At 35.5% G+C, this 21,640-nt stretch overlaps 1 protein-coding gene across 1 annotated transcript in view; it reads right to left on the reverse strand.

Moving 5' to 3' along the window:
* The window catches only part of ARHGEF10 (Rho guanine nucleotide exchange factor 10), a 249,896-nt gene that overhangs the window by 144,001 nt on the left and 84,255 nt on the right, over positions 1 to 21,640 (reverse strand). Inside the window, exons 7-11 of the mRNA XM_044663602.1 lie at positions 19,353 to 19,429; positions 15,796 to 15,852; positions 9,610 to 9,773; positions 5,623 to 5,739; positions 1,697 to 1,811 (exon numbers count right to left, since the gene is read on the reverse strand). Coding sequence (XP_044519537.1) covers positions 1,697 to 1,811; positions 5,623 to 5,739; positions 9,610 to 9,773; positions 15,796 to 15,852; positions 19,353 to 19,429 — 530 coding nt within the window. The remainder of the gene's footprint in view (positions 1 to 1,696; positions 1,812 to 5,622; positions 5,740 to 9,609; positions 9,774 to 15,795; positions 15,853 to 19,352; positions 19,430 to 21,640) is intronic.

The following is a 21,640-nucleotide window of genomic DNA, read 5'->3' on the forward strand; positions in this document are numbered from 1 at the left end:
GGAGGGTATGTCCTTCAATTGGGGAATGGCTGAACAAACTGTGGTATATGCGGGTGATGGAATACTATTGTGCTAAAAGGAATAATAAACTGGAGGAGTTCCAGGCGAACTGGAGAGACCTCCGGGATCTGATGCAGAGCGAAAGGAGCAGAGCCAAAAGAACATTGTACACAGAGACTGATATACTGTGGTAAAATTGAATGTAATGGGCTTCTGTACCAGCAGCAATGCAATGACCCAGGACAATTCTGAGGGATTTATGGTAAAGATGCTACCCACATTCAGAGGAAGGACTGCAGGAGAGGAAACATATAAGAAAAGCAACTGCTTGAACGCATGGGTCGGGGCGGACATGATTGAGGGTGTGGACTCGAAACTACCACACCAATGCAACCACCAACAATTGGGAAATTGGTCTTGATCAAGGACACATGACAAAACCAGTGGAAAAGTGCGTCGGCCATGGGTGGGGGGAGTGCGGGGGGTGAAGGGGAAAATAGGAGCATGAAACAAGTAATCATGTTAAAAATGATTATTAATAAATGTTAAAAAAAAAAAAGAATGAACAGATACATATAAAGTAAACTGAAAGTTATTTGGGAGAGGGAAGAACAGTAATAAGTGGGGCTGAATCTTCAAAGGACTCCTCAAGTAGGGGCAGCCAAGCTGTTCTTTGAAGGAAGTTAGAGGTGAGGAGGGAGAGCGTGTTCCATACATGGAGGACAGCCCAGGGCCAAGCCTTGGAAATGGGAGGCAGGAGGTAGTGTATGACACATAGCAAGGAGTTGGTTTGGTTAAAAAATGAGAGATAATCTATGCTGTCTGAAAAGATTATAAAGAGTTTTAAATCTCTAACAGAGAAGTCTATATTTTATCTTAAAGTGAATAGGGAGCTGTTCCCTCTTCTTGAGCAGAGAGCAGGATCGCATCTCCAATTCAGGATTATTTTATCAGTGGTGTGGAGGATAGATGAACTGGATGGTCCTCTGACATACTAGGTGTATGACTATAGGTAAATCACTTAACCACTCACTGCCCCCAACCAACTCTAAGCAAAAGCAAAATCCTCTTCATCTGACACCTAAAGGATGTGGTCAAGCCTTGTTTCAGTTAGATTAAGGTTTTAAGTTCTGCTAACATGCAAATCCTCCAGGAAAGAATGAAATTTTACATCCTTCGTCCTACTTAAATATTTCAACAATGTGTACTTTTCTATCCTGTACCTGTAAGATCATAATATAGGAAATACCTGATATGGAAACTTCTTATACTGAAGCAAACTGGCAATCCTTCCATAACTGGCTAAGTTTTCTTAGGAAGATGATGGAAGCCTTAAGAAGCTAAGGGACTTTTCTATTTTACATTAGTTATCTCTTATCAGTCATTTAAATTTGGGACCATATTATTTTCCATTCATATTGTTCCAATGCTGATTATGATTTCTCCCACCTAGACCACTAAAAGAACTGAGAAGTCTCTACTTTGGAGAATTTCCATTATTCACTGACAATATTTTCAAGATACTGCTATCATTTTCTCCAAAGTAGGAAAGCACAAAAGTATCATTCGCTCCATGAACAGAGCCTTATGGAAGATCCTGACTCTTGCCCCACAGATAGTCACATGTAAGATATAATAATTACATCATTCCCAGCGTGCCCACCCTCAACAATAGCATCAACTCCATAGAACTGACCATTGGAAACAAATGATTTAGTCCGGATGAATGAGCGGCCTTTCTTCACAGCAGCTTTGGTTTTTTCAAGGCCATCTTTGGTGCCTTCTTTTGCTGCCCGCATAAGTTTTTGCATCTATAAGAGAAAAAAAATGGTAAGCTATGAATCTAATGCTTATTGATGCAGTTCAACAAATATCCATGATACAGATCTCTACATTTAACTAGCTTCTTTTAAAAGAATACTGTCAAGTAGTTTGGTCTCAAATTAATCTTTTAGATAAGAGTTGGTTTTTTTCACTTAAAAGCATATTATTCATTAAATAATTAAATATATACAACATATATTTATATAACATATATACATGTATATGCTTACATACATATACATATGTGTGCATATGCAATACTTTTCTGAAACACTTATCTCTTGGGAACAGAAAAACACCTTGTGGACTTACAAAATATTCTAGGACCATATCCAAAGAGTGGAAAGGGCAATAAGCATAATGAGCATAGAGAGACAGGTCAAACAGAACTAATTCTCTCCAGGGCTCCCATTTCACACGTTTGACCATTTACATTATAAAGGTAGAAGTCGTTACTGTGCTTAAGTCTCCACTTGATATAGGGCTGTCAGTCTACAAATGGTCAAATGAGAATAGCCCAAGTTCTGAGAACTATTTAAAGCTATTCATGTGCCAATGTAAAATTACTTTTGACTCGAGCTAAGTAGAAAGAACATAGAGAACAATGAACCCATCAAAAGTTGATTTTGAAACAAAAGAGACCAAGTGACCAAGAGACCCAACAATAACTTTCCTCTTAGAAAGGTGTTCATTACCTCTCACCTAGACTATTGTAATAATTTATTAATTGATCTTCTGGTCTCTATCTCCTCTCCAACTGATCTTTCATAAAAGATATCTTCCTAAGAAACAGCTCTAATCTTGTCACTATTCATAAATAGTCAGTGTTTAGAATTCTTATTCTAGACCTGCCACAGTCTAGTTAGAGTCTAACTAGAATAAGAATTTGGTTCCCAAACTTTTTTGGCCTACTGTCCCCTTTCTAGAAAAAAATATTACTTAGCCCCCAGGAAATTAATTTTTTTAAATTTTAATAGCAATTAATAGGAAAGATAAATGCACCTGTGGCCATCACCGCCATCCTGGATTGCTGCAGCACCCACCAGGGGGTGGTAGCACCCACTTTGGGAATCACTGATTAGACCTACCTTTCTAGCTTTCTCATACTACTTTCCTTCAGGTATATATAACATTATGGCCAAGTTAAGCTCCTGTACAGGTTCTAACCTTGTTCTGCCCTCTTCTGTCATTATGTCATCTATCTCCCTTGTCTAGAATAGACCCTTTTCTCTATTACCCCATCACCACTAATTGGAATACCTCCCTTTCTTGTGAGGAACCATTCAGGTTCCATCTAAGTGAAGCTTTTCTTAATACCACTGCCTGAAAAGGAAGTCTCTATCCTCAAATTTTTGGAGCACTTTGCTTTGGTCTCTTTGCTTAAATATCTTCTTTGCACTTATCATGCTCTTCCTTTGTATCACTGTTATTTGTATATAAATTTTCCCTCTCTCCCTTAGATTGTAAAAAGTACCTATGTCATGTTTATCTTTATATCCATGGACTAGAAGGTAATGCATTAGCACATATCAGATCTTTAATAAATTCTTATTAAATTTACCCTAGTGATATCGTGATATCAAGCTAGAAGTTCTTATAATACATTCATTAATCAATATCAAAATAAAATAAAAATATGCAATTGTAATAATTCATTTCTGAATCTCAACATTTATTCACATTTGTTACCCATTGGAAAAGAGCCAATATAATGGGCTTCATATAGAAATCGAATAATTCTGACAATTGATTCTACTTGATCTTTGAAGAGGTTTCCCTTCTTGAAATTCTCTACTTGTTTTCTGTGATAATACATAATCTATTTCTCTCTTCTTCTCCCCCATCCTTTATCTCTGGTTCCTCTTTCATCGCCCACTCTCTCAATGTGTGTTCTCTCTCTCTCTCTCTCTCTCTCTCTCTCTCTCTCTCTCTCTCTCTCTTTTTAAACCCTTGTACTTCAGTGTATTGTCTCATAGGTGGAAGAGTGGTAAGGGTGGGCAATGGGGGTCAAGTGACTTGCCCAGAGTCACACAGCTGGGAAGTGGCTGAGGCCGGGTTTGAACCCAGGACCTCCTGTCTCTAGGCCTGACTCTCACTCCACTGAGCTACCCAGCTGCCCCCAATGTGTGTTCTCTTTATAGCTATCAGCTGTTCTCCGCTCTTTACATTCACTCCCTTGGAGAGTTCACTTCTTATAACTTCAGCTAAGTACCTCCATACTTATGATCCCTAAATAGAGATTTCCAAGATTAATATTTTGCCAGTGTCCCTTCTTTCTAACTACCTGTAATGACACCAACCAATCAAGAATGAACACATCACCCTACACCCCCCCCCAGTAAATTCCCATTCCAAACTTCCCATTTCTACAAATATCATCATTCTTTTCTGGACCACCCACAGGCTTGAAATCTTAGACTTATTATTGATATTTCCTTAACTGTCATTCTTTATTATATATAATAAAATATACATGTAATCAGTTACCAAATTCTATAAATTCATATCTATTAGCTTTTCCCTCTCATCTTTATTTTCACCAATTCCTATACTAGTCCAGTCCAGACTCTTATAATTCTTTTCTGTACTTTTTTTTTTTTTTTTTTAATCCTGGGACTCCATTCTAGGAGCATAGGGCCACAACCAGTAGGCAATGGGACACAGTTGCTCAGGGTCACCCAACTGGGAAGTGTCTGAGCCCGGACTTGAACCTAGGACCTTTTAGTCTCTAGGCCTGGCTCTCAATCCACTGAGCTAGCCCAGCTGCCCCTACTTTAGGTTGCAGTTTCTTTAGCAGATGTAGTTTTCACAGGGTGGGGTTGCTAGCCCTTTTCTGTACTAATAATATGTAATCCTAACTGATTTTCTTGCCCCTGATTTCTCTTTCTACAGTACTACTTTTCTCCCATTACTCTCTGGCAAAAGAGTTGGTCATTCTATATATTCTACTGTTTTCAGACTAAATTAATTAAGTTCTTTAAATTTAAGACCTGCTATAATCTGTCTCCAGTTTACCTAGTTAATCTGATTTCTCATTATTCCCAGTATAAACTATTTTTATCTATATGTGACTCCCACCTCCTCTGTTAACAGCTTCAAATATTCCTCATCATTATTCCAAAATTTTAACAATTTTTAAAGACCATTTACTACACAGCCCTTCCCTGAATACACTTGGCCTTCTCAGAATTCCTACCTTATTTGTAACCTATATCATACTATCAGACTCTGTGTTATACCCTAAATCAGTGATGGGCGAACTTTTTAAAGAGGGGGCCAAAGGAAAGTAAATGCTCATCTGTCAGTCTGTTTCTAAGACAGCTCTTTCGAAGTTTCATTTTATTGTATCCTACTCATTGTATAGAACATTTCAGGGGGCTGCATCTGGCCCACGGGCTGTAGTTTGGCCATCACTCCCCTAAATTATCGTCTTTTCTACATACCTCATGTATAAAAGCAAACAAATTCTACTTAATAAGAATATATAATTTTTATGATATTGTCTTAACAGAGTCAAGGCTGTGAGGATATTTTAGTCTGATGAATTACTTGAAAATCTTAATCAACCTAGTTTCAATATGGTATTAGTCAGAGATATAAACAAGTTAAAGGGGGGTCACAAAAATGGAGAAGACCAAACTATAGTAAAAGTTACTTGACAGTGTACTTTTTACAGAAAATTCAAAAATATTACAATTAAAATCACAATCCATTTGGCTATTATTTTTTAAGAGTTATAAAAATCTGTTTTCAAATTATCATTTAAAATGTAGCTGGTCAAAAGATTAACCACACTACCTTCAGCTCATGTTTTTGCTTTAGCTGCTGAATCTCTACTGCTCCCACAGTGTTTGCCATCAAATCTTTCATCTTTTTCTCATAGTGCTCCTTTAAACGGGTTAGGTCATGAGACAGCTACAGTGCATAAAGAAATACAATCTTTTCAAAAAAAAGTCTGTAGTACTTTTTGACAAGTGTAAATGGAAAGTACTTCAGTAATGTCACACATGCGATTTTGTCTGACAAATGGTGTATATATATGAGAACCTGCTTTGGCAAGGATGTTCAAACAGAGGCACATCCTAAGTCTTTCAGGAGGCATAAGCACAGCCAGTTGAAGCATGCTATATGCTCTATTTAGCACCACTGATTTTTGAAAATTAAAACCCAAAAGTCAAGAGACCACAATTACTTTAAGTGAGCCAGATTGGAGACTTCTTGGTGCCTTGATATTAATAGCTAAATGAAAAAAAAAAACTAAATTATTTTTTAAATTTAAAAATCATTCTTTTGACATTGGGTGCAACAAAATATTTTTTTAAGTATTAGTGTGTTTTCAATAAAATTGCATTCTTCTGACTCCAGCTTGCATAAAATGCCGGGCAATGTGCTCGACAATTCTGAATATTCACTTTTCAATAACAGGGAAAAATTAAAACCTTAAATAGTCTCCAAGCTGACATCAATTGCTCTCAACATTATGGGTTTAGTTCCCTGAACAAATTTTTAAAAATCCATAAAATATTATTTTTTATTTAAGCAGCAGAAATGTCTCAAAAACACAGACAAAAACAACACAGTTCCTTTAGGGTTAGTCTTTCTCATGCTTACTCCCAGACAGTACTATTTTGGGCAAAGTTTTAAAAAAAAAATGGAGCCTTTTTTTTTTTTTTTTGAGTTGAAGTTAAAAAAAAGATATCATTTTTGTTATGTTTTCAACATTACTTTGTGGGCTAAATCTTTAAGTCCATCCTCTGAAAGTCTGGCACCTTGTAAGGGGCAGAACAAATGAGTGCTTTCCTTAATAGGAATTATAGAGAATTATAGAGCTCATCTACTCAACCTCAGTTCAAGGATGACAGTTATTTGTAGTTATGAGAAAGGTAGATAAACAAGGGTCTCTCTAAAGTAAGGGCCAATGGTTAGATCTCCTTTTACTAAAACGTTAGTGTTGTTTCAGATTCTGTATATAAAAAGGATGCCACTAAGAGATGGGATAAATTGTTCTAGCAATGACTAGATAATATGAATAGTTCACCTTTATGTAGGCCTTAATGGTTAACAAAGTACTTTTACATATATTATATGCCCACAAATACTCCTTGAAAAAAGTATAATCATCATCTTTTATGGAGGGGTAGAGATGGGGATGGGAGTTAAGAAAAAGTGGCAAGAACACTGGTTCTGGAGTCAGACCTAGGTTTAAATCTCATGACTGAAGCTTACATGTGATATTAGGCAAGTCATTTAACCTCATTGGGATCAGTTTCTTCCTCTGTAAAAAGAGGGAGTTGAAGCTTCTGAGGTTTCTTCCATCTCTAGATCTGTGAATTGTTACGGTCTACGCCTGTGAATTTATTGATTTTATAAACCTTCTGGTGAGAAATTCCCTCCACCAATTAAAGTTATAAATTCGTGTGCAAATCAATGTCTTAAGAGAATTACCAAGGGTCACTGAGGGCTCAGTAGACTATAAAACCCCCGAGATCAAGAGTTATCTGATTTTTGTTCTTGTATTCCCAGTACAATTGCCACAGTGCTTGAAAGAAAGCATATACTTAATAAATGCTTGTTGATTTTATTGACTAATTGAATGACCAAGTGACTTGCCTTTAAGTGTCAGAGGTAGGACCTGGGCCCATATGATTTACTCAAGATCATAAAACTAAAAAGTGGTAGAAGCAGGATTCAATTCCCCACCCGCTGACTACAGGTCAAATGTTTCCATTATATCATGCTGCTGTTAGTGGCAAAATGTTGCCCAAAGACACTTGTACAATGTCACTATCTTTTATAACAGAATCACAAAAGCTTAGAGTTGGAAAAGGATCTTAGTAGAAAGATAGTCCAAACTTCTTTCCAAAGCAAAATAAGGGCTAGAAATGGGGTAAAGGGAAAGAACCCAGAGTCTCTTTAAAAGAAACTAATTAGCTTCTCCAAAGGCATTACTCATTTGATCTAGATTTTATTTACTTCAGTACTTCAAAGGACGATAATTTCTTCAATGTGAATATTCTTACCAATCGATACAATTGCAACTCTTTTACATCACATAATATGGCTTTAAGAGTTGCTGTGGCCAGAAAATTATCACCCTATCTAGCAAAAACTATCCTCAAACCTGGTTAGACTGTAAAATGGAGGAAAAATACCACATGAATACCAATATATAACATCAATCACCGAAACTATCTTTGAAGCCTTTCTAGTTAGCAAGAGGTGGGGGATGTTTGAGAGAGAGAGAAGGGAGAAGAACCACCAGTACTTTGCTCAGCTGGCATAATCTTTGAGAATACAGGAACACCTTTATCAAGTAGCACTTGAGTGAATCAATGAATGAGTATCTAAAAAAGGAGTGATCATCAAGACCAGTCTCAAAACCAAAGATCTCAAATAACACTCCTCTATTTGAATTTCTATTATCTAAACCTTTGTTTCTCTTCTCAAAGGCTTCTTAACCTAATTTCATAGTCAGGGAAAGAAGGAAAAACAAATAAATTAAATGAAACAATAAATTTGTGACTAAGAGTTTTTGTGTACAAACTGAAGTCTGCTTCTATTAGCACATCCTATTGAAACTTGTGGATGCTACAACCTCTGAAGAAGTTTTAATGCAAAATTCAAAACTCAAGTCATAAAAGTCACTTGCTTTCTTAGAAAGCTCATTATGATGTTCAACCCCAGTTCTCAAATCCTGGAATTGAAGAATATTTTTCATCAGTAGCTAAATTTTACAGTACCTAAAAAAATCTAATTTTCTAATGCTTTGATTATTTGGAGGAGAAACCAAGTTTGTTTTATCTATAAATTGAACTGGTGGTATTTTTTTAATGAGTCCCACTGTTATTTAAAGAAACCCAAGTTGGAAAAGCACAGATAGGTTGGATTTTGAGAGTTTATGACAATGCATTTTCTGGGGTTAAAAGAGTTATTTTTGCCCATGTTAATAGTCAGACCCTTAATCACTTAGGTTAAATCAATAAGCTTGAACCAGCCTACTTTTTCAGTGATTCAATTCATTTAGAGGAAAACAATATGAATGAATGAGGTCCGTCTTTCATATGGGCCCATGTAACCACACAAATTAGGTTCAGTTGTATTAATGTGGTTATTTAACATCAGTCCATATATGACTGAGACTGAAACAAAAACACAGATAAGGTATACCAGGCCACTATTAAATAATGAAAACTTCAGCTCAAAAAAAAAATGTATATAATGCAGTAACTGAAGACAGAGACAAAGATGTATTTTTTTTACTTTCCTAAAATTTCAAGGTCCCTCTTGAGATCCATAATCTCAATAGCAATTAGCAAAAAAAATTATCTATAAGACATGACATACACAGAAAGAAGAGGAGAATTTTAGCTTTCTCAAACCATTATGATTTTCCCCTTTAGTTTCTCTTCCTATTTTATGGCAAAAATGGCCAAAGTCCAAAACATTACTTTAAAAAAACATAGCAAGGTCTACTTAAAACAAAACTGGGTCATGAAAATATAGTTTTCAAAATACACCCATTTAGGAATTGCTATGTGATGTCCTTATGTAGTAATCTACTCTGTTAATATTTAAATGGATTTATGTGAAAATTCAGTAGCATATTTTACAAATTAATCTACTATGTAAAGTATATCCTTTGTTGAATACTTTTATGAATTCACCATCCTAAACATATTTTAACTTCCATTTTTAAAATGACTTAAATTCTTTAAGAATTAAAATGCATTTTTTAAAAGGCAGGAGACCATCCAATGCGAATGAATAGTGTTTTTAGTTACATACTTGTTTTTTGTGGTTGCCTCGCAAAAAGGAGCTGGGAATCCCATTTTTGCACTCTGAATCACTTTGTTCTTCATAGCTTTCAAATTCACTTGAACTCCACCCATAATCCAAAGAGCTGTTGCCACCTTCATCCCCATTCTCAACATCATCATAAATCATTTCCTCTGCATGCATTAATACCAAAATGGAATGAAAATGAAAATGCAAAAAGTCACTTGGTTTTAAACTTAAACATGCATTTCAACTAGTTATAATTTTCTACAATATGGCTTGGAATATTTCATGCATCATTACAACAAGTGAGATACTGACTGTAGAGATTCATTCCTTCCAAAGGACAAAATTGGAAATGCTTTTATTATTTTTCAGAGAAAGTTTGAATTAACCAAAAGCCTCCACCCATTGCTTTCAACACAACCCTCATAATTACCTTTTTTTTTTTTACTAGACTCGTGACTTCATTTGAATAAGAACTTTCTAACAAAGGAATTCTGTCTACCAACTGGTCAGCACTTGCTCTGTTGTGTGGTAGCCTTGAGAGTGGTTAAGTGATTTCCCCAGAGACACACAGCTAGTATGTGCCAAAAACTTTGAACCCTGGTCTTCTTAATTCTCAGACTGTCCCTATAGATCAGTGGTTCCCAAGTTTTTAATTCTGTGAACCCCTTTCAGTAAGTCACAAAAAATTGTCATGAACCTCTAGAATAATGAATATACTACTCAGAATATTATTTACAATTATTTATTGCTTAAGATGCCATTAAAGAAAAGTGTTCACAAATCACTAAATGGGAACTACTGCTCCAGTCTATAATGGAGCTTTGTGGTTTAATGGAAAAAACACTGGTCTTGGAGTCAGAAGACCTGGAATAGAGTCCCAACTCATTACTCATTTGAATGTATGATCATGGGCAACTGAACCTTTTAGAACCTCAATTCCCTCATTTTCTTGAACAGAACTTTGCTGTGTATTATATGTGAATTTCTCATGTAAATCAGTTCTAATGTTTATGAATTGTGGGCTAATCATTTTAATCTTTTTTATTTGTTTGCTAATAGGCTCTGATGCAAATTTTCTTTCTAAAACTCTAGATTCAAATAATTTCATTATAAGAGTTGGTAAATAGTCACTGTTGTATAATAGTCCAGTGGAACTGCTGGTCAGCTTCGGGAGGTGTGAGGAAAAGGGGCAGGGGGACCATGAATCATGGAAACACGGAAAAATATTCTTAAAAACATAGGCACTGAATACTTCAAAGAGAGTGAAATCAGGGGTCCATGTATGCAATTCTGCTTCCTGAGCCTATCAACAATACTATAACTTTAATCTACATTCAGAGAGGACAACTTGATTTCAAGACAGGCTTGCCTCTATATGTAAATATATGGTTTCATTGGTGTTAGTGAATGTCCATGAAAGTATAATAATATTAGCTGCTATTTACATAATGCTTTGGGATTTTAAAAAATTTCAAGCGCATTCTCTCTTCAAGTTTCACAACCATGTAAGGTAAGCAGGAAAAGCATAGTCCTCTTTATTTTACAGATGAAGAAAATGAGGTTCAGAGAAGTTATGTGGTCATATAGCTAGAAAAGGGGCAGAGCTGAGTCAAACTCAGGTGATCTGGTTCTAATATCAGTGTTTCATCTCCTCAAAGTCAGAACATAAAAAGTACAGACTAAAATTATGCACAATTGATACATGGCATATAGCACTGTAGATTCAGAGCCTTCTTTTCAGCAAACGCTTCCTATAATCTAACTTACTATAGAGTCTGCTTCTAGAAAAGGCCCCCTTTGGAAAGCCAAGAATATCAGCATTGCACCAAGTTCAATTATTTATTAGATGTGTCATTAGAAATGTCTATTTTGGGCAAGGTTTTTCTCTGGAATGAGTTTCAGTTGAAAAACTATGCAGAATAATTAAAAAGATGACATTCCTATAGTGTGAAAACTTGCCAGCATTTCCTTAATTAAGTCTATCCTTTGGGTTGTTTCAATTAAACCTGTTGTAAAGAATATTTTCACAAGCCACTAAAAACAGTCATTACCAAAGTAGCACTGAAAATTACATTCTCGTAAAAGAGAAAGCACATAAAAGGAAAAATTTGAATGCATTTGGAAGTGTTACATTTTTTAAATTAGAAACATTTTTCCAAGTCAAATTAATAATCATAAGTCCATGACATATCAACTTATCCCAGCTTCTTCATAAATTCACATTAATTCTTCTAAAAGCATAATGTGCATTTTAAACTTCCATTCAAATATCCTGAAAAGTAAAGAATGAATTTTTTAAAAGATGCCTGGGGAAAAAAAGATGTGAGCAGTTTCATTATAGGGTACCTCTTCTGTAATTAGAATTTTGTACCCCAAGACTTCATTTTCCAGCATCCCACTTTTGTCCTTATGTTACGTTCTTACATTTTGGAGAAAAGGTTATGTAAGCCCGCCCCTCTTCGCTCTTTTTTCCCCAGGAACATGGCTGGGAAAGCTGCCTTTACTTAGGCTTTTACTTTTGTCTTTTTATTTCCTCTTCTTCAAGTGATTATTAATAAATCTTATAAAATATAATACTTAGAGTTATTGGATATTAATTTTAATCTTGCACTCTTCAATATCTTCTGCAATAAAAATATCATTGCATTTTTCTAATTGGCATTTAGGTGGATCACGATATTTAGAACTGGAAAGCACTTAAGTGAATATCTTGTATAATCTCCTTATTTTACACATTAGGAAACCAAGGCCCATAGAGGAAAAAGTAGCTTGTCCAAAATCACTGAGGCAGTCTGGTGCAACAGAGGCAATGAATCTGGAGCCAGAGGACCTGGGTTTTAATTCTGACAGTGACACATGCTACCACTTTAACCTTCATCACTTAATTTCTCTGAGTCTGTTTCCTCATTTTTATTTATTTTTTAAAAAATAAATTCTTAGCTTCTGCCTTAGAACCAACTGGTTCTAAGGTAGAAAAGTGGTAAGGGCTAGGCAATAGGGGTTACGTGACTTGCCCAGGGAAGTGTCTGAGGTCAGATTTGAACGAAGAACCTCTTGTCTCTAGGACTGACTCTCTATCCACTGAATTACCCAGCCAACCCCTATTTCCTTATTTTTAAAAGGAGGGGAATAAATAAAACTCTCTGTGCTAAATCTATAATCCTAAAATATTGCTAAATGGCAGCATGTAGACTGCATCTATACAACACTAAAACAACCAATTGATAGATTCATCAATCACTTCACTCACAAAACACTGTCAATTTAGTGATTAAAATCAAATTAATCTTTTGTGCGACCGAAATGACTCCTTGTTTACCTGATTAACTGTCAAAAAAAAATTAGGAGTAGATGGGATCCTAGAAATTATCCTGTCCAACACCCTCATTTTGCAGAGGAGAAAACTGGACCCAAACATTAAGTGGCTTTCCCAGAACAATATAGGCAAGTAGCCAGAAGTGGATTTGAACCCAGATCCTCTGCCTCCAATTCTGGTGTATTTTCTACAGCATCAAATTTTCTCCCTTACTTATTCTCATATTCATTTCTAAAGAAGGACTGGGCACCAATTGCTACAAAGATGCAAAATAAAATGGGTCCTGAACTTACAATACCTTTCTTCCTCCCCTCCTCAACTATTTAAATCCCATTTATTTTTTCAAGATCCAGTTCAATTCCTATGAGGTCTCCTCAGATTACTTTAACCTTCATAGATGTGCCTCTTTTTGAGTATGTATAGTATTGTATACAGCACTGGCTTCTATTTTCTCGTATTCGGTTTGCTATTTTTTCACTATGTAGAGGTGTATCCCTGAGCAAGATTATATAGATTTAGATCATATAGATTATACTAGATTTAGATCTAGGAAGCCTAGTCCAAAGGTATCATTTTATCCAGAGGACACTGAGACCCAGAAGACCCAGATAGATTAAATAACTTTGCCCAAAGTCTCACAGTATCCAATAGAAGATTTAAACCCAAGTCCTCCATCTCTTGAATTAGTTTTCTTCCTTCAGTTTGATAAAATTGTAGGATCACTGAGAGTTGAGAGCATAGACCTGCATTATATGTCTTCTATATTCCATTATATTTCTTTGTCACTCTATATGGACCCGGCACAGTAGTAGTTGTGTGATGAGCCTTCACTTAATAATTATTGATTAAACTGTTGAAAAAATATCTAACCTTCTTGTAAAACTGTTTTTGTTTTTAGTATTTCTACTATCTAAAGTCTTTTGCCCCCATCAGCTTTGTGAAGAATAAGGGCACTTGGGGGCAGCTGGGTAGCTCAGTGGATTGAGAGCCAGGCCTAGAGACAGGAGGTCCTAGGTTCAAATCTGGCCTCAGACACTTCCCAGCTGTGTGACCCTGGGCAAGTCACTTGACCCCCATTGCCTACCCTTGCCAATCTTCCACCTATAAGTCAAAACACAGAAGTTAAGGGTTTAAAATTAAAAAAAAATCTAAAAAAAAAAAAATAAGGGCACTGACTCCTCTCAAGAATACCAAATATTTCATTTACCAAAAAATTAATGTGGTTTTAACAAGTATAGACACACTAACTAGATTGTGACTCCTCAAAAGCACAGATATACTTTTGCCTTTCTTTGTCTCACCAGCACTTAGTCCAGTCCTTCACATGTAATAGGTATATAATAAATGCTTGTTGTCTTTTTCCTCCACATTTCTTAAAGCACTGCTGGTTTTATTCTCCACAATTATTCTCCTTTTTCAAGAGCCAGAAGTAGGCAATGTCAAGTCCTACAAAAATGATTTAGATCCTCTATGGGGTCCTGGATTCAGAAGGCTTCTCTCACTGCCAGGAATAACAACTCAAGCCAGACACTGGCATCTGTTTTTCCCAACAAGGCTGCTGATTGGCATGTTCTTCTCTTAGCTTGACAGGAATCAAGCTGTGTGTCACCAGAGCACAATAATCTGGCCTTGGGCACTTTCCTTCCCAGCTGAGATCATTCCAGATGGTTGAGATCCCTCAATACCCTTACCTAGTGGCTATGGATTGAAAGATCTCCACACATTATCTATTGTTATTCCCTAAGAGATCATTTTTTGCCCAAGGCAACTTTTAGCAGAGTTCTCCCTCATAATAAAACATTGGACACTGTTGCCACTAAGCCCAACAGTCAGAAGCCATGTTAATCAATATTGACTGAGAAAATCCAAAAATTCAGTGGAATTCAATTCCAGAGAGTTCTAAATAAAATTTAGAAGTAAAAATGGCCTTAAAAACTGTCTATTATGAACTCTCTCATTTTACAGGTGAGGAAACAGAACCCTGGAAAGGACAATAAAGGTAATATATAATGCTAACAATTCACATCCATATGATCATTTTAATGTGTCCAAAGCACTTTACATGCTCTATCTTAATTCCCATTTTGCAAATGAGGAAATTAAGTCCCATTTACTCAGTCATGTAAGTGGTAAGTATCTGAAGCAAGACTGGAACTCAATGTTTCTTATTCGAAGTAAAGTGTTCTAACTACTATACTGCTTTGCCCACAGTGGCAAAATAAGAAGCAGAACTAAAATTCAATTAAGAGAAAACAAGAAGGAAAGAAAGATTAAAAAAGACACAAACCTCTATGTTCTGATAAGCTATTATGAATTACAAATATTTATAGATTACAGTAATCCAAAGTAATCAATTTTATATATATATATATATNAGCTTTCTTGCCCTTCCGCTTTCCTTTTATAGATTTCCACTCATGCAACCCAAACATGAGATAATTGTCTCTAACTTTCCTATCCCTTCTTTTACATAGTATGTCACTCTTCCTCTTTCTTTAAGATCATCACTAGGTAATAGAACTATTCCAAGACATTTTGTCTAATTAAACTATCTCTATGATTCTTAATGAAAATAGCATTCTGAAGTGACACATATATAATTTCCCACATTAGAATGTAATCAGTTTCTCTTGACTCCTTTGATTACACTTCAAAGTTTTTATGTCGCTCTTTTTTTTTTTTATTACAAAAATGTTTGGAAATCCTCCATTTCATTGAAGATGCATTTCTTCCCCCAGAAGGATTATACTCTGTTTTGCTCAGTAAATTTTATATATATATATATATATATATATATATATATATATACACATACATATGGGAGGGGGGGGAAAGGTGTTAGAATGAATATTTGCACTCTAAAGTCAAACCTGGTTCTGAGTCTGAATTTTCTCTTGGCACATCATCATAAATCACTTCTTCTGGGTCTAAAACAATAAAAGAAATATGTTTAAAACCTAGGCAAAAACAATTCAGTGCTATTCATTTTTTATACAACTATGAGTTTTCATGGGCATCTAGGTGGCTGCAGAGAAGAAAGTTTGGATATGGAGCCAGGAGGACTCTGTGAGTTCCAATCCCACCTCAAATATTTACTAGTTGTATACTGTGGGCAAGTCACTTAACCCTGTTTGCTTCAGTTTCCTCTCTGTAAAATGAAGTAGAGAAGGAAATAAAAAGTTACTCCACTATCTTGGCCAAGAAAACCCCAAATGAGGTTCACAAAGAGTCACACTATTGAAATGACTGAACAACAAAGTTTTCAAAAACTAATACTGAAGCTTGTATAAAAGTCTAAAACGTGATAAATGAGTGTGCTGTGTATAACATTGTGCAGACCATATAATAGCTTGTAATATACATAATATATAGTAATATAATGTAATGTATAATATTTTGATGGCCAAATTAAGTAGATTATTTTCAACTGAACTTTCTGTACCTTTTGACAAAAAAATGTTGTCTATCACCTCGACAATCCCTGGATAAAGTACATGCTGCCATTAAATTTTAAATTTTATACACAAGTATCATCATAACATCACAGACTGAAAGCTAAAAGGGACCTTAGGAGCCATCTTTACAGATGAAGAAACTGAGCCCCAACAAATGACTTGTTCATGGTCACACAAGCAGCAAAATCATCAGAGGAATACTCTGAACACAGATTCTGTGATTCCAAATCCATAGAGAATATTTCCCACAGAAGATATTTGCAATAAACTCAGTGGTGTTCTGGAGGGCATGTAATGTTTTTTATGGTTGTGATGTTTGAGAGTTGGCGAAGAGGATCAAAAGAGGTGAATGAGGTTTTTGAAGGGAAAGCCAAGTTCCAAGGATGCCAGTTTTAAGTTGAAAACCAACAAAAGCAAGTTAAGTGTTTGAAATCCTACTAGACAAGCCCCACAAAAGCTTTTCACCAGGTTATGAGTGTTTGTATCCATTAAGGAATTACACAGAAAAATAAGCAAAAAGTTATGGTTTAAATACATTGAAAAATTATCTCCCCTTGTATTAAAAATCATTTTTTAACTGTAACCCTGCTTTAAAATACCTGCATAATAAAAAAAAAGGTAATCAATTAAGGTAGATTGTAATCTATCCTCTAGATTAAAGCATATTGTTGTTCAGTCATTTTTGAGTCAGGCCTGACACATTTGAGGTTTCCTTGGTCAAAGATGATCAAGTGGTTTGCTATTTCCTCCTCCAGGTAATTTTAGAGATGAGGAAACTGAGGCAAACTGGATTAAGCAACTTGTCCAGGGTCACAGAGCTCATTAGTGTCTGAGTCCAGATTCAAGTCAAGAAGATGAGTCTTCCTGATTCCAAGGCCAGCATTCCATCCACTATATCCCCCAGCTGCCTTTCATAATATTAAATCTACCTTTATATAGTGTACAAAAAGAGTCCCAAACTAATCAAGAATCTATTCTATAATATGCTCAGACTGTTCTTCTCCAAGCCTTAGTTAGAAGACCTCTACTTAAGAGACATCATCTACTTTCTAGGGCAATCCACATCATTCCACTTCTGCAGAGTTCTGATAATTACAAGGATTGTCCTCAAAACAAGTGAAATCTAACTTCTCTGCCCCTGCTGTTCCTTGGTCTGCCTCTTGGCACCAAGAGGAACAAGACTAATTCTCCTTCTACAAAGCAACCCTATCACACTGCCCTGTGCCCGTCCCATTCAAGTCTTTTCTCCATACCTAAAATCCCTACTTATTCTAGCTTATCCTTATATGGCATGGTCTTAAGACCCTTCACATTCCAGATTTAACTCTGGATCTATCCCATCTTGTAAATGTTCTTTCTGTTTTTAAAAAAATAAACCAAACAAATCATGGTTTGATTTTTAAACTAAAAAGTATGTAGAGAAAACTATTGCCATACAAAAGCTATTTTTGTTCCCTTCTTGCCATCATACTCTACATTTTTTTACTCATATTTACAATTTTACATTTTTTAAAATTTTTTTACAATATTTACTCTTTTTTACAATGTTTACTCTTGTTTAATAACATTTATGATAAAACTGTGTTTATTTGTGTTTCTGATGAGAATTATAGAATATTAGAGTAGACAAGGATCTTGGAGCTGCAAATCCCTTGTTTTATAGATGAAAGCATTGACACCCACATTAAAGAAGTTACTTGTTCTGGGCCACACAGCTAACAGGTTACAGAATGAGGACTAGAAACTGGGGGCCCACACTACAGATCCAGCATGCTTTTCCATTGCACTGCATAACTACTATTTGCTACTACTGTAGTGATGCCAATTTACTGTTTGTACTAAAATGTAGCCCTTCTTATTAGTTGTCATCTGGATAGGAGAAATGACTAAAGGAAGAAAATTCAGATTAATTTAGCCTTGGAATTAAATTGCTTTGGAAGAGCATGTCCATAATTTGATGGTAAATTGATGCTGATTTAATATCCCCTGAGCAGAATCATCCAATTAGGATAGGTTGTTTTTTTTGTTTTGTTTTGACAGTGTCATAATTAAAACCCAGAATGAAACATCCCAGCGGATAATTTAATAATTACAGATAACTAAGATGGCTCTACCTTGTAAGTCAATCACACAAGCCAATTACACTGAGATTAGTGAGCCAGCAAATAACAAAAGTAATAATTAGGGAACCAATTTTTGTTGTTCTACTAAAGGGAACCCCACCACATACAACCTTTAAAGTCAACCTAACTAAAAATATTTACAGACTTACAAAACTATATATGGACTAGAAGATCACATATACTATATGCCACAGGAACCAGCCTTTTCCAGGAAAAAGAGAAAAGAACAAATTTCCATGAAAGGAAATTGATTTAAAGTCAAATAGAGACAGAAAACCTCTGAATGTTCCAAATCTACCGCTTACTGTAGGCTGGAAGTTAGAGCATTTTTAATCTCACATTCTTTAAAGTTGATTACAAGTACATGACTTCCAGCAAAAATTATAAGCCAGTGGGAGCTATGTTCCTGGAATGCCCATTGACTGAAGCACCTTCACCTTTGGAGGTAATTCTGCACTGAACAGACTATCAAATTCCTATTGTTATTGTTCAGTCATAATTTGACTCTTCCTGATTCCATTAGGGATTTTCTTGGCAAAGATACCAAGTGGTTTGCCATGTCCTTCTCCTGCTCATTTTACAGATTAGGAAACTGAGGCAAATGAGGACACACTTGAACTCAGGAAGATGACTCTTCTGACTACAGGACTAGCACCTTACCCACTGGGCTATTTAGCTGCCCCATCAGCTTCCTAGGGGCACTGATAAAGGTTTCTTCTCTTCAGCCTGACTGCTTATTGTATTGCTACATTTTTAGAGAAATGGATGATTTTTTCTATCTTTCAGAAATTTTGTTCATCAATTTTTCATTCAGTTTCTTGTTTGGGGCTGTTTTTTGATGGCACTCACTTTCCATCCATGCTGTATTGGCAGGATCTGCAACCCATTTGGCTAGAGGACTGTCTTCTTTATTGACCTGGTCTTCACTTAAAGACAGATAACAAAGAGTATTAATATTTATTTGCATCACCTAGAAAAAGAAACCCTTCATAACATATCTCACCACAAAGCCAAATTTTTATTTCATATCATAATAGACCAAAGAATAATTATATTCACAAACTTTTTCTAAGAGCATTTATGATGCATTTTTCTGACAAAAGCCCTGAGAGATATGTGCTATCAATAACATTACCCATGTTTAAAAGAAGAGAAAATGTAGATATTATAATGTCACTCTAGGACTGACATTCACAATTCAGAAAGAGGTAGCGTTTAGGGCTTGAACCTATGACTTTCAAGCCTATGAGCTCTCAATGATACCAAATGTCCTTTGGGCACTGTGGAGCAATCAATCCCTAATCATAACTTTTGCTGACAGCTTCAGTGTTGTGTGGGGAAGGAGTGTTGGGTTTGTGCCATGGGTTTTAAATTTAAAAACTGATTCCACCACTTATTAAATGTCTGACCTTGTGCCCCTTAACTCCTCTCAGCTTTCGGGGATGGTCTATAAATCTTCCAAAATCCTTTCCAGGTTGAAATCTAGAACCTTATGAAGTTCTTCATCTAATTTTTATTTGTTAATAGTCACATATTTATTGAATGCAAATCATCAAAACTCTCTTAGTCCATTTCCTCATCTATAAAATGAAGAGTTTGGGCTCAATAGCTTTTAATGTTCCTTCTAACTCTAAATCTACATTCCTGTGATCCAAAGGTGCTGCATATTAGTTGCAAGAAATAAATTTTAGTTCAAATCTGACCTCAGACACATCCTAGCTTTGAGACCCTAGGCAAATTACTTAACTCCAACTGCCTAGCCCTTACCACTCTTCTACCTTGCAACCAATGCATGATATTGATTCTAAGATAGAAGGTAAGGGCTTTGAGGGGGGAGAGAAAGAAGTTTTAAAAATAAAGTGATAAATGGGTTCAAAGAATGGAAAAAATCAGTGAGAGCTGGATTGGCAGAGGCCTTGTGAAACAACTAGAACTTTAGTAATCTGTGAAAGAGCTTTCTTTCAGAGAGAGAGAGAGAGAGAGAGAAGGGCATTGCAAGTAAGAAGAGTCCTAAGAGACATAAAAAAATGCATTTGATATTTTCTCTTTTTTATTATTCTATCCCTGGCAGAGGCAGAGATGTCAAGAGGAAAGAACAGAATATATTATCATCAGTGTCTAGATAATTAAATCCATGAAAAATTAAAGGTAAACTTTCTAAGGCAACATGGTGGTTATAAAAAGCCATGGAGAGGGGGAAGCTAAGTGGCTCAGTAGATTGAAAGCCAGGCCTAAAGATGGGAGGTCTTGGCTTCAAGTTTGATCTCAGACATGTGTGTGACCCTGGACAAATCTTTACCACTCTTCTGAGTAGGAACCAATAACTAGTATTGATTCTAACAAGAAAGCTAAGGGTTTAAAAAAGAAAAGCCCTGGAGACACAATCCCTGTGTTTGTGAAGTTCAGCCTTATATTTCATTTGATTTCACAAACTATTTTATCTTCTAAATTAAAAAAACAAAAAGGTGGATTCAGGTGCTACTTCTGATACATAGTGGTTGTATGATCCTAATCAAATCCCATAATTTTCCAAACTCTAGTTCCAAGGCCAAGAATTGCAGAGCAGGTGCCACCTGCATTAAGTAAAGAAAGTTTCTTTACCCAGTATCTGATTACATCAATTAAATGACAATCTAGCTCCCCAAAAGAATGGCATTTTAAAAATCAAATATACATAAACATATAGTAATATTAAAATAAAAAATAATGAAATAAAACAAGTGGTCCTTAGGCATCTCTTAATTATCAAGCATTATTCTAGACAGTAGGGAGACTAAAGTGAAGCTGTCCCCAACCTGAAGCAACTTACATTTTACTGTGAAAAAACCATTCTTATTTCCAATAGTTCTCATTTTTCAGATAAATATAGATTTTTATCACTATAATAATAAAGGAAAAGGAATAAAAAGAATCAAAGGAAGTCCTAAAATGACTTTTGCAAACTATAATTAGCTATTAAATACCTAAATAAATGAATACCTTGTGCCTAAAAAAGGCTTCAATTTTCTAATTTTAAAAGCACTCATGTAGTACTTTAAAAATAGCAGCCTTTTTCCCTAAAAAAAAAAATCTTTTTTAAGCCCTTTGCAAGAGGAAAGAATTTATTCACAAATAGCAAAGGCTATGTTCCAAGCCTT

Source organism: Gracilinanus agilis, chromosome 2 (assembly GCF_016433145.1).
Source record: "Gracilinanus agilis isolate LMUSP501 chromosome 2, AgileGrace, whole genome shotgun sequence".
NCBI lineage: Eukaryota > Metazoa > Chordata > Mammalia > Didelphimorphia > Didelphidae > Gracilinanus > Gracilinanus agilis.